The sequence below is a fragment of the Chironomus tepperi genome, unplaced genomic scaffold (assembly GCF_022539635.2).
Source record: "Chironomus tepperi strain 1889 unplaced genomic scaffold, CSIRO-AGI_Ctep_v1 contig_486, whole genome shotgun sequence".
NCBI lineage: Eukaryota > Metazoa > Arthropoda > Insecta > Diptera > Chironomidae > Chironomus > Chironomus tepperi.
The window spans coordinates 1,438,831-1,453,227 of NW_027226608.1; the positions used below are offsets into that span (position 1 = coordinate 1,438,831).

The following is a 14,397-nucleotide window of genomic DNA, read 5'->3' on the forward strand; positions in this document are numbered from 1 at the left end:
GTGAAAATAAAATATTTTTAAATTTAAATAACACTTAACTAGTCCTACAAAGTAAAATAAAAAGTGAAAATATTATTATTAAAAATTTAAGAAAAATATTTAGTTGACTAGTTTTAAATTTAAAATTTTAAATAATAATAATAGAATGAAAATGTGCAACTATGTGGATTACAGTGTGTAAATATGCTCAAAAAAGTTAATAATCAATATTTTATTGCTCAAAATATAAAAAAATAAACTAAAAAGTTGAAAAAAAAAATAAATAAAATTAAAAAAAAAGTGAAAAAAATTTAAGAAATTTGAAAAAAAAAGTTCAAAAAAATTGAAAAAAAAAATTAAAAAAGTTAAATAAAATTCGAAAAATAAAAAGCGGAAATAAAAATTAAAAAAAATCATCAAAAAATTAAATTTCAAAAATGAAAAAATTTAAATTTTAAAAACCTAACCTCAAAAAAAAAATTCAAAAAATTGAATTTCCTCATCGCATCAACCACAAAAAAAGCTCCAAAATCCATCAAAAAAATGCATCAATCAAGTCCACAAAGCAATCCAATCAGAACATCATTCAGCCTAAGTTTATATCTGTTCATAAATTTCCTCATGACAACCATCCAGTCACTCGATGCCAATGACTACAATGGAAATGGTAAATTAATTCGCACAAGCGGTGACATTATACTCGGCGGTATATTTCCAATGCATGAAATTTTATCATCAAATCGCGAATATCCGTGCGGTGCAATAAAGGAAGAGAAAGGAATACAGCGACTCGAGGCGATGCTTTATGCTATAGATCAAGTCAATCGTGATCAAAATTTATTGGCAAATGTCACACTTGGTACGGTTGTGATTGATTCATGCAGTAGTGATACATATGCGCTGGAACAGAGTATGGAGTTTGTCAGATACTACATGAATAAGGTAAGCAGACAGCAGCAGATGGACATTTATGGACTGACTTTGAATGCGTTTTGTGGATATTAAGGAATGAGGAATTGACGCTCGATTTCAGACTTCCGCTCGACTTTAGATTGTCGCTCGACTTCAGATTGTCGCTCGACTGTCTATTCTCGCTCGACTTTGGATTGTCGCTCGACTTTGGATTGTCGCTCGGCTTTAGATTATCGCTCGACTTTAGAATGTCGCTCGACTTTAGAATGTCGCTCGACTTTAGAATGTCGCTCGACTTTAGAGTATCGCTCGACTTTACATTGTCGCTCGACTTTCGATTGCCGCTCGACTTTGGATTGTCGCTCGACTTTGGATTGTCGCTCGACTTTCGAATATCGCTCAACTTTTGATTGCCGCTCGACTTTGGATTGTCGCTCGACTTTCGATTCTTGCTCGACTTTCGAATCTCGCTCGACTTAAGAATTTCGCTCGACTTTAGATTGCCGCTCGACTTTCGATTACCGCTCGACTTTAGATTGTCGCTCGACTTTCGATTGTCGCTCGACTTCAGAATTACGCTCAGCATGTGTCGATGCCTGAATTCTTCATCCCTTAAATTCCACACGAATGAATGATAATCCTTATGTATGAACATAAACTAGCCATAAACACAGCATCCATGAGCTTCATATACACAAAACCTTCTCATAATCCACTTCATTATCCCCTTGTGGTTTCGTAAGTGCTGCGGTTTTTGCATCCTTTTGTTGCTCACCTTAACTGAGCTTATGATTAGCATACACGTATTGTGTATCAAAATAACCACAACAGCCGCAAGTGCCCCAAAAAAAAATCATGTAGATTGACCTAATTCAAATACAAAAATAACGTAAATATATTCAAGCTCATCTTGAGCCCACTCAACCCAATCCATAAACAACAAAATTTCACATCCGTGCTGCTTCCACAAGTAAGAATCTCCATGGATCATGTCAATAGCAAAGATATAACATTGTCAAGTGGATGACTTCTAAATTTATGTTTTTTTCTTATTCTCATTCTTGTAAAATGTCGACATTGTTTGAGGGGAAAACATGCACAAAAACTTGGCTAAAAACATTCTTTTTACTTTTTAGATTTATTTTTATCCTTGCGAGAAGCACAAAAAGATGTAAATAAGAAAAAAGGAAAAAGTTTTGAGATCTATGTGACGGAAAATGTTAAATAAAATATTTTAAATATAATAACAAGTTGGAAAGTCACTTCTTAATTGACATAAGGCGCATTTGAGATTTTCATGCTCGGCTCATACTCGGCTTTCGCTCATAACTCAGCTCATTGCTCAGCTCATTGCTCAGCTCATTGCTCAGCTCATTGCTCAGCTCATTGCTCAGCTCATTGCTCAGCTCATTGCTCAGCTCATTGCTCAGCTCATTGCTCAGCTCATTGCTCAGCTCATTGCTCAGCTCATTGCTCAGCTCATTGCTCAGCTCATTGCTCAGCTCATTGCTCAGCTCATTGCTCAGCTCATTGCTCAGCTCATTGCTCAGCTCATTGCTCAGCTCATTGCTCAGCTCATTGCTCAGCTCATTGCTCAGCTCATTGCTCAGCTCATTGCTCAGCTCATTGCTCAGCTCATTGCTCAGCTCATTGCTCAGCTCATTGCTCAGCTCATTGCTCAGCTCATTGCTCAGCTCATTGCTCAGCTCATTGCTCAGCTCATTGCTCAGCTCATTGCTCAGCTCATTGCTCAGCTCATTGCTCAGCTCATTGCTCAGCTCATTGCTCAGCTCATTGCTCAGCTCATTGCTCAGCTCATTGCTCGGTCAAATTATGTTCGACGTCAGAAACGCTTGGCCTAAATGATGCTCAGCTTTAGAAACGCTCAGCGGAAATGACGCTCAGCGGAAATGACGCTCAGCCGGAATGACGCTCAGCCGGAATGACGCTCAGCCTTAAAAATCGCCAACAGACCCAAATTGACTTCCCATAAATCCCCTCAAAATCCAGCATTTTAAAAGACTTAATGTAACAATTGAAGACGATGACTCTCGAGAATTTTTTCATCTTTTATTCCAATTTCTCATCCGTCGTCTTTCCTTCACAGAAGGTTCAAGTGCTCTCCTTCCTCTGTAGTCATAAAAACCCCTTTCCTTATCGTAAATACAAATTTTATTGACTTACGACTTGAAATAGTCAGTAAAATACAGTCAAGTTGGATTTTTTTATAGTTTATGCAGTTATTCATCAATTTTGTTGGAACTTTTTAGTGCCGTTCAATGCTTTACATCCACAATTTGACACGAAGTTTTTTAAAAGACTGTAAAATTCGCACATTTTTTGGGATTTCCGTAAAGGAATGGATTGATGGGGTTGTAAAATGGATTGTTAGTTTTTTTTTGTGTGATTTGTGACTGAATTGGAAGTTTGTGACAAATTGATTTGGTTGTAAAAAACTTTATTTGAGGTACTTATGGATTGGTAGTAAAATTGAAGTAAGGTACTTTGTTGGGAATTGAATGAGTTTTTTATTGTTTAAAGCACAGCTTGATTGTTGCTTAGCTTGAATATTCGTCAACTTTACTGACAACTTGAGTTGACAACGCTTAGTCTGACTGACGCTCAGCTTGACTAAAAAAGCCTCAGTTAAGAAACGCTCAGCTTGAGAGACGCTCAGCTGGAGTGACGCTCAGATTGAGTATTGCTCAGCCTGACTGACGCTCAGCTTAAGGAACGCTCAGATCTAGAAACCCACAGCTTTGAGAAACGCTCAGCATAAGGAACGCTCCACTTCAATAAAGCTCAGCTTAAAAAACGCTCAGCTTAGCTCAAGCTTAGCTTGACTGACTCTCAGCTAGACTTGTGCTCAGCTTTAGTAACGCCCAAGTTGGGGAAACGCTCAGCTCGAATAATCCTCAGCTTGAGAAATGCTCAGCTTGAGAAACGCTCAGCTCGAGAATAGCTCAACTTTAGTAATGCTCAGCTTGAGTAACGCTCAGCTTGACTGTCGCTCAGCCTGAAAGACGCTCAGCTTTACAAAAATTCAATTTAACTGAATCTCATCTCTAGCTTGACTGACGCTCTGAATTCTCAGAAATTGACTTAATTTCAATTTTATTTTTAAAAAATTCTATCGTAATTCAAAACCCGCTCACTCGTTTGGCTTTCTTAATTCCACTTCAGCCCTTTTTGTATATCTTCAAATATACCAAAATATTCCAAAAAAAAAGAAGCTTTTATTTCTTTGACAAGAGAGGCACCAAAAATATAAAATTGTAATTTTTTGTCGAGCTCTTCAGATTATTTTTTGTGCTTGATTTGAGAATTATGAAAGAAAATTGCTTAATATTGCGTTAAATTTTGTTTTTTTTTTCGATTACGTTTGTAAATTTTTACATTTTTTTTATTTGTGCCATTTTCTATTTTAAGAACATCCAAAAAAAAAATATGAGAAATTTTAGCAATTATTTCCAACAGTTTTTCATTTATTTTTATATCGTATGCGAAGGCATGGCAATCATTGTGGGATGAAATTAGCTGATAAATTAGATATAGAGCTTCACTAGATGAATATTTGTCATGGGGATTAATTAGGTAAATTTGGCAATTAATGATTTAAATGTCAGAAGATTCTTTTTATGATTTGATTTGATTTGATTGCTTTTCATTTCAGTGGGTAAATATTTTCATTTAATTTGATGATATTGATGCTGATGATGATGATGGTGATTGAGGTATAATTTGGTTCTTGCGGATCATTAGGCTTCTTACCTTAGTTTGGCAAGCTGAGCGTCATTCAAATTTGAACTCAATTCAAGCTGAGCGTCAAAAAATCTGAGCTTCAGTCAAGCTGAACGTCAAACAAACCAAGCGTCACTCAAGCTCAGCTTTTTTCGAGCTGAGCGTTTCTGAAGCTGAGCGCTTCTCTAGCTGAGCGTTAATCTAGCTGAGCATTACTTAAGCTGAGCATTAATCAAACTGAACATTTTTTAAAGCTAAGCGTTTTTGAAGCTGAGCGTTTTTGAAGCTGAGCGTTTTTGAAGCTGAGAGTTTTTCGAGCTGAGCGTTTCCTAAGCTGAGTGTTTCTCGAACTTAGCAACAATCAACCTGATCTTCACTCAACTTAAGTGTCAGACAACTTGAACGTCAGTCAAGCTGAGCGTCAGTCAATATGTGCGCTAGTAAAGCTGAGCATCATTTGACATCTTAACTCTCAGCTAATATCGTTAAAACCTCCATTCACTTCCTCTAATTTACCTCAATTTTCCTCTCTCGAATCAATTAAAAAACTTTTCCTACTTATTTCTGATCCTAATTTCCCACCCATCCTCTTGTCATAATTACACTCATCCAAAATATCATCAAGAACTTCTTATTGTAATAAATTTTCAAGGCACACATCCAACTTCAAGCCTCTAAAAATTTATTCCATCATTAAAACAACTTACATATTTCGTCTAATTAATGAAAATTAAAACAGAAAATTTTTGATGAGCGCTGAAAAACTTTTTTGCACTTTTTTTTTAACATGCTGCGAACCCTTTTTCGTCATTTCCAGCATATTCAGCACGACGGTGGGGATTAAAAAAAATTTCAACATTGCCTTCCATTTTTGGGTCCCTTTTAATTGCTGAGCATCCCCAAAGTCGACAATAATAATTTTTTCCCTTAGTTTTGAAGCTTTTAAGTCGAATCCAGGGGTGCGCAACCTTTTTATGTCACGGCACACCTTGGTGGAAAGCCTCGACTTAAACAGCACTCGACATATGGTTCATGACACATCTAAGCATGTTGCGTCACACAGATTATCCACCACAATGTCGCGTGACACTTGTTGTCCACCACTTTGTTGTGTCACACAGGTTTTACGCCACTATTTTGTGTCACTCAGACTGTCACAATTGTGTCATGTCACACATGTTGTCCACCATTGTGTCACGTCAAACATGTTGTCTACCAATGTGTCGTGTCTTACATGTTGTCCCCCAAAGTGTCATGTCTCTCATGTCGTCCGCAACAGTGTCGCTTCAAACATGTTGCCCAACACTATGTTGCGTCACTCAGGTTGTTGTGTCGCATCACATATGTTGTCCACCTCTGCCTCAAACTTCTTAGGAATAAATTTTTTCCCAGTTCTTGCTCTTTTCATGCTCGGATAAATCCTCAAATGAAGCTCAAAAAATTCTTAACTTTTTCTGTAAATATTTTGATTTCCAGCAGTGCTGTGCTGCTTCTTTTCTCTTTACGCACGCAATTTTTATGCTTTGTTGAATTCGTAAAGGAAAAAATTTTGGAATTTTTTTTCGGAGAATTTTCTTGTTTATTTTTGATATATGTTGGATGTTCCTAAGGCTTCTGTTTATTTGGATGATGTTTTATGGATGTCATGACTGGATATTGATGGATTGAGGAAGAAGGTGCCTGAATGTTGAAACTCTGATGTGAAGGCACCTGAACCTCAAAATTTAAATGTAAATGCAATTGAACCTCAAAAACTCAATTCATCCCCAATTCCTTACTTAATTCCTCTATTCCAGCTCCATCTGCAATTCCATTCAATTCTTTAATGCATTATTAATGGATTCACAATGAACATCGAGCATATTCAGTCACTGAAATATTCACAGAATTGCAAATACATCTTCCTGCATGCTTCTTGTCTCTATGTCACTTTCCATTAATTTTATTCGACTGAATGAGCATGTAATTGAATGTAAACGGAAACATTATGTGACATTTATTTTATCATCAATTTTTTGGGGCTTGTTCTCGGTTCCTATAGACGTAGTTGTAGCTTTAAGTCAAAATTTGAAGGGAAAATTCAGGATCTTGCCTGGTTCTTACTAAAAATTGTGAATCTGGGTCACCTACCCAACTCAACCCCCATCCAACCCCACAAACTCAACTAAACACATTCACAAGCTATGCAGTACAAATTGACAATAAAATGTGCACAATTTGTGTCACATTAAGGATATAAATGAATGTGAACGGATGTACGATGCAGAACACAAAGAAAGACATGAGAAAAATTGTTGAATTGAGTCACAAAAGGAACTAGAAATGCACAAAGTGGCTATAAAATGCAGCATACAACTTAGACATAATGAGCATGATAATTGTCATTAAATGCAGTGCCTTGAGATTCAGGTGTCTTCACATTTGAGTTTTTAAGGTTCAGGTGCCTTCACACTAGTAATTCTAAAGTTCAGGTGCCTTCACATCAATTTTTTTCAAATTCAGGTGCCTTCACACTTTACTTGCAATGCTTTATGCTACAATATTCCAACCAAAATTCCCTCAATTAAAGCTCCCATCCGAAAATACCCAAAATTTGCTGACTCATCGTCAACATCAGCAACAAAATTAAAATATTTTTCATTAAAAAACTCAAAATAAATCTCAATTTACAGTTTATCATCACTCAAATTGCTGTCCAAAGAGTAAAGTTTCATTTCATTTATCCATGCATGCAGTCTCTCTCCCATCCACTGATGACGATGCCTGCAGCGCTTCATTAATGTAACATATTCAACAAAATTAAATTTTACATCATTTTATTTGGGACAGATATTAAATTTCATTGAAACAGGGCTCTTTTTTGTGATGAAAAGGATTTTCATTGGAATTAACTTTGATGAATTTGTATACAAAAAAGAGTCAAAGGAAATGACTGTAGGTGGGATGGAGGACGTGGGGGGAGGCTTAATAGAGAATTTTGTCATTTTACAGCTTTAATTTTGAGAATTTTGAGTAAATTTGCATTGAACTCTTCCAATTCGAGTTCTTTGTTATCCCTCTTTGTCCTAACTCTTCCAATTTGAGTTCTGAGTTGTTCCAGTTTGTCCTAACTCTTCCAATTTGAGTTCTGAGTTGTTCCTGTTTGTCCTAACTCTTCCAATTTGAGTTCTGAGTTGTTCCTGTTTGTCCTAACTCTTCCAATTTGAGTTCTGAGTTGTTCCTGTTTGTCCTAACTCTTCCAATTTGAGTTCTGAGTTGTTCCTGTTTGTCCTAACTCTTCCAATTTGAGTTCTGAGTTGTTCCTGTTTGTCCTAACTCTTCCAATTTGAGTTCTGAGTTGTTCCTGTTTGTCCTAACTCTTCCAATTTGAGTTCTGAGTTGTTCCTGTTTGTCCTAACTCTTCCAATTTGAGTTCTGAGTTGTTCCTGTTTGTCCTAACTCTTCCAATTTGAGTTCTGAGTTGTTCCTGTTTGTCCTAACTCTTCCAATTTGAGTTCTGAGTTGTTCCTGTTTGTCCTAACTCTTCCAATTTGAGTTCTGAGGTGTTTCTAACCTCAAAATTCATCAATAACGAAACCCATCAACTAATTAAATCTCACAAAAAAGCAAAATTATCCGAAAAATCTCTTTGATCCTTAAACAAAAGAACCGAAAAAAAGAAGGAAAATTTCATTAAGGAAAAATCAATTTTTTCTTGCCAATAATAAAAGTTTAAACACGTGCGTGATAATGAAATCAGTGAAGCACAAGGTGGCTGAAAATTTGTTGATAATAAAAACTTTTTTTTCGCACATTTTTTCCTCCATCTGCTTTTCTTAATTAATGCTAAAAATTAATTCTTATCGATAGAAAATTCGAGAAAAAAAAAAGTTTTTCATGAAAATTGCAAAAAAAAAGATGAAAAAAGTTTGTTTTCTTTTTTCGTTCACATTTACAGCGAAAAGGGAATTTTTTTTTATTTCCCATAAATAAACATTTCGCTTCTATCGACGTCTTCGGTTTCAGTTTTTTTTCCTTGTTTGCTTTCGCTTCTATTTGACATACAGACAAACTCCCTCGAGATATTTTTTGCAATTTTTATTTTATTTTCTTATTTTTTTCTCTCCTTTTTCTTATTTGTTGGGCTTTTCTCTTTTGCTGATCAGCGGGTGGTTACTTTGGTAGTTTAAAATTCAGAATTATAACCTCAAAAATTTGGAAATTCAACCTCAAAATTAAAATTCTAACCTCAAAATTCAGCAACATAACCTCAAAATTCAGAGTTATAACCTTAAAAATCTGCAAAATAACCTGAAAATTCAACACAATACTTCAAAATTGAACAATTTGACCTACATTGGAATTTTAGAACTAAAGTTTTAGAACTAATATTTTAGAACTTAATTTTTAGAACTAAAGTTTTAGAACTAAAGTTGCTTTTTAGAATTAAGCTTGCTCTTTAGAATTAAGGAACCTTTAGAACTAAGGATTCTTTAGTACTCAAGTTACTCTTTAGAACTAAAGTTTTTTTAGAACTAAAGTAATTGACCTTAATTTTGCTATAAAAATCTTCATTTTCATCACCATACAATCTCCATTCTGTTACAAATTCCTCTTTCCTTTAAAATTCATTCCTGTATTTTTCTATATTTATCATCTCTTAAGTCCTTCCCCATTCCTCCTCCCCCCACCATCACTTTCCACATTCCTACTTAATTTTCTTCCATTCAATCTTCCTCATTCATTTTTCAACAATATTTCATCTTATCCGTCTTTTAAACATTAAATTGATAGGTCTCGGGTATTGAAAGATAGACGGGAAAACTTTAATTGGAAATAAGAAGAGAAAAATTAAAGAAAATTGCTTTCGGAAAAGTGATTTTCAATAAATGAATGAAATTAAAGGAATTGATGCGCCTTGGGGATTAGTTTAAGTGATAAGTTATGGATATTTTGTGATAATTGAGGAAATTAACCTAAAAATTTGAATTGTAACCTCAAAATTGAAGAACTTAACCTCAAAATTCAGAATTCTAACCTCAAAATTGAGGATTATAACCTCAAAATTCAGGATTCTAACCTCAAAATTGAGAATTCTAACTTCAAAATTGAGGATTTTAACCTCAAAATTGAGAATTCTAACCTCAAAATTGAGAATTCTAACCTCAAAATTCAGAATTTTAACCTCAAAATTCAGGATTCTAACCTCAAAATTCAGGATTCTAACCTCAAAATTCAGGATTTTAACCTCAAAATTCAGGATTTTAACCTCAAAATTAAGGCTAATAACCTCAAAAATTAGGCTTATAACCTCAAAATTCAAGAATCTAACCTCAAAATTCTGAATCCTTGCCTAGTGTCCTTCCCAAAATTGCTAAGCATGTTTATCACAACAAATTCAGCATTTCAAGCACAAAATCATAAAAACGTAAACATTACATCACAAACAATAACCTCCTGTGGATTATAAGACACATGTCAATCATGTAATCCCATCGGATGACCAAAATTTTTCTCGGAAAAATCTTGTTTTTATGTCCACAATGTAGCCTTCCTAGAATGTAGATGAGTCTAATGAGATGTTCTTAAACCGGCATGAAAATCATCTAAAAATATTCAGGCTGTCATTTACATTTTTGTGAATTACTTCAATCGGAATCCCCGCAGATTTTCACATAATCATCAATATTCTCATTGAATATTATTGCCAATAGACATTTCCACAACGCATTTTTCATGTCAAATAATTTATGCATTAAAAAGTTTGCTTTTTATCTCAATTTTCTTTTTGTTTTGCTGGTCTTCTTTGTGGCTTGGATTTATTTTCATATTTTCTTGTCGTTCTTACTTCGTTAGCTGGATTATTGGAACATAACCTCAAAATTGAGCAACTTAACCTCAAAATTGAGCAACTTAACCTCAAAATTGAGCAACTTAACCTCAAAATTGAGCAACTTAACCTCAAAATTGAGCAACCTAGCCTCAAAATTGAGCAACATAACCTCAAAATTGAGCAACTTAACCTCAAAATTGAGCAACTTAACCTCAAAATTGAGCAACCTAACCTCAAAAATGAGCAACTTAACCTCAAAATTGAGCAACTTAACCTCAAAATTGGGAAACTTAACCTCAAAAATGAGCAACTTAACCTCAAAATTGAGCAATATAACCTCAAAATTGAGCAACCTAACCTCAAAATTGAACAACTTAACCTCAAAATTGAGCAACCTAACCTCAAATTTCCCAATCTAACCTCAAAATTCCAAAATTGCGCTTCATTCTCCCCATCCAAGTGACCTTTTCTACTTGCCGATATGCTCAGCTACCATAAAATACGTTCCATTCTTCATGATAATTTACACCAAAACCAAAATAAAAGAACAAAAAATTCCATCGATATATTTTATATTGAGCACATCCGATGAGGATTTTTTCTTAACACGAATGTGAATCTGTGCCTTAATGCCAGATGGTGGAATTGGAAACAATTCATTAATAATTTTTTTTAGTTCCTCCATGCCATGCCAAGCCATGCTGTCTGTTCAGATTCATTATTTATAAAAAAACTTTCATTCAAAATTGGACTTAGTCGTTTTGTATTTGGAATTTAATTTAACCACTATTTTGTGTACAGGATAAAGTTTATTGGACATAGACTCCAATCCGGTAATTGATTTATATTTTTGCTGGGGATTCATAACAAAAAAAAGAAAATTTGAATGAAAAATTGGAAAAAGTTTTTCCGAAGTTTTTGACATTAATTGTTGTTTAAAATTGGATTATGGAGGTAGAGGGTGATATTGGTGGATTGTTGGGTGGATGATGTAATTGGATATGGGTGGGATGGAGGGTGGGTAGCTGTTATGTAGATAAATACACCTGTGAGTTGATATTGGACAATTTAAAAGGATTATTTGAATGATTTTGGAGTTTTTTGAGGGTTTTTGACTTTTTACCCTCTCAAACCCCATCTGTTTCCACTCTAGACCCTCTGAACCCTCTCTAGACCCTCTGAACCCTCTCTAGACCCTCTGAACCTTCTCTAGACCCTCTGAACCCTCTTTATACCCTTCTGTGCCTTCTTTGGACCCTCTGAACCCTCAATAGACCATTCTATACCCCCTCTAGACCCTCTGTACCCTCTCTAGAGGGGGTGAACCCTCTTAAATCCCCTCTATCATCATCTAATGATCCTAATCTTAATGTATGAATGAAGACTGACTGAATATGCTCCACATTTTAATATAAATTACATAAATTTTAATAGAATTTGAACTAATTTTCAATTTTTTATTACTTTTTTCTTTCATGTGACAACCTTAACTCCATTGCCAACGATAAATCTCATGGATATCATCAACAAAACTCTGCAAATCTATCAACAAATCCTCAATAACCTTCAAATGTGTTAACAAATTCAAATATTCCACGTAAATCCACTGAAAATGTGTCTATAAAATTATATCAATTTACATACTAAAATGATGAAACTTAAAATGGAAATTCCAACATAACCTCAAAATAATTTTAATAAAATTTGCTAATTTTTGTGACATTGGAACTGCTAATATGGGGAATTTATGCGATATAACCTCAAAAATCTAATTAATTTTCATCAAATTATCATAATTCTTGGCAAAATCCTCAATTTTTTGGCATAATTTACAATTTCCCGCCAAAAACTCATATTTTCCCGCCAAAATCTGTAATTTTTCCGCCAAAAACACATAATTCGCGCCAAAATTTTAAACTTTCCCACCAAATTTTCATATTTTTTTGCTACAATCTCAAACATTTTATTCAAAATTTCCATTTTTCTCCAAAAAAAACATTTTTCCGCCAAAAATACAAAATTTCCGCCAAATTTTCACATTTATCCTTCACAACCTCAATTTTCCCGCCAAAATCTCAAATTTTCCCACCAAAAAATCAATTTAACCTCAATTTTCCCACCAAATTTTCACATTTTCCCACCATAACCTCAATTTTCCCGATATATTCTCAATTTTCCCTCCAAAAACTCAAATTTTCTCATCAAAATATCAAATTTCCCGCCAAAATTTCACATTTCCCTGCCATTACCTCAATTTTTCCGTCAAAAACTCAATTTTTCCACCATAACATCACTTTTCCGGCGATAACCTCAATTTTCTGACCATAACTTCAATTTTCCCGCCATATTCTTAATCATTCCCGCCAAAATTTCAATCATTTCCTCCAAAAACACATAATTCCCGCCAAAATTCAAAATTTTCCCGTTCAAATATCACATTTTTTCATCAAAATCTCCGAATTCCCGCCAAAATCCACACCAACCACCGTTGATGTCCAAAAAATACAAAAACATCAACAAAAATCTCCACAGGATGTGTCAGAATACACATGCCAGGATGGCACAGCTCCAATCTATAAACCACATAAGCCAGTTGTTGGTGTTGTCGGTGCATCATTTAGTGTCGTATCCGTTATGGTTGCCAATATATTGCGTCTATTTAAAATACCCCAAATAAGTTATGCCTCAACATCTGTTGAATTATCCGATAAGTCACGATTTGAGTATTTTAATCGTGTCGTACCGAGTGATATTGAGCAAGGTCAAGCCTTAGCTGAGATTGTATCGACATTAAAGCTCACATATGCGAGTACGGTGTGTGTTGAAGGTGAATATGGTGAAAAAGGCATAGCAAGTTTCCTTAAAGCTGCATCGGAACTTGACATTTGTGTTGCAATCAATGAGAAAATTCTTAGAAATTCAAAAGAAGAAGATTTTGATCGAATTATTGAGCGACTTTATAGTAAGAAGCAGGCACGTGCTGTTGTGATGTTTGTCGATGAGGATAATGTTAAGCGGCTGTTGCGTGCATCTATACGTGCTAATAAGACGGGACATTTTTATTGGATTGCAAGTGATTCGTGGGGTGCAAAGTCATATCCTGTACGTGATCAGGAGTATGCAGCTATAAATGCAATAACTGTGCTTCCACATCGGGTTGAGTCGCAAGGTAAGTTGAACATTCTGGGGGTTTAAGGGGTGTGAAACTATGAAACAAAAATCAACAAGGGGTGCAAAACTATGAGGAAAAAAAATCAGAAAGGGGTTTGAAACTACATTTTAAAAATCATAGGGGTGTGAAATTATTCAAAAATCAGAAAGGGATGTGAAATTACGAAAAAGTCAAAAAGGGTGTGAAAATATGAAAGAAATCAAAAGGGTGTGAAATTATGAAGCAGAATCAGAAGGGTTGTGGAACTATGAAGCAAATCAGCAAGAGGTATGAAGCTATTAAACAAAAAGGGGTGTAAAACTAATTACAAAATCAGAAAGGATGTGAAATTATTATAAAAAAATTCAGATGGGGTGTGAAACTATGAAACAAATCAGAAAGGGGTTTGAAACTATGAAACAAATCAGAAAGGGGTGTGAAAATATCGAACAAATCAGAGAGAGGTGTGAAACTATGAAATAACAAATCAGAAAGGGGTGTAAATCTATAAAATAAATCAGAATAGGGTGTGAAACTATGGAAAAAAAAAATCAAAAAAAAGGGTGTGAAACTATGAAACAAATTAGAAAAGGGTGTGAATATATAAAACAAATCAGAAAGGGACGTAAAATAATGAAGAAAAAAAATCAAAAAGGGATGTGAAACTATGGGGAAAAAATTGAAAAGGGTGTGAAACTACGGTACAAAATCAGAAGGGGTGTGAAATTTAGAGACAACTCAAAAGGGGGTGTAAAATTATGAATCAAATTAGCAAGAGATGTGAAACTATGAAGTTAAACCA

At 34.7% G+C, this 14,397-nt stretch overlaps 1 protein-coding gene across 1 annotated transcript in view; it reads left to right on the forward strand.

The window, feature by feature from the left end:
- Nucleotides 1–399: 399 nt before the first annotated feature.
- The window catches only part of LOC139099839 (metabotropic glutamate receptor 8-like), a 50,102-nt gene continuing 36,104 nt past the window's right edge, over nucleotides 400–14,397 (forward strand). The window contains exons 1-2 of the mRNA XM_070652383.1: nucleotides 400–921; nucleotides 12,977–13,613. Of these exons, the coding sequence (XP_070508484.1) occupies nucleotides 523–921; nucleotides 12,977–13,613 (1,036 nt within the window). The 5' untranslated portion in view covers nucleotides 400–522. The remainder of the gene's footprint in view (nucleotides 922–12,976; nucleotides 13,614–14,397) is intronic.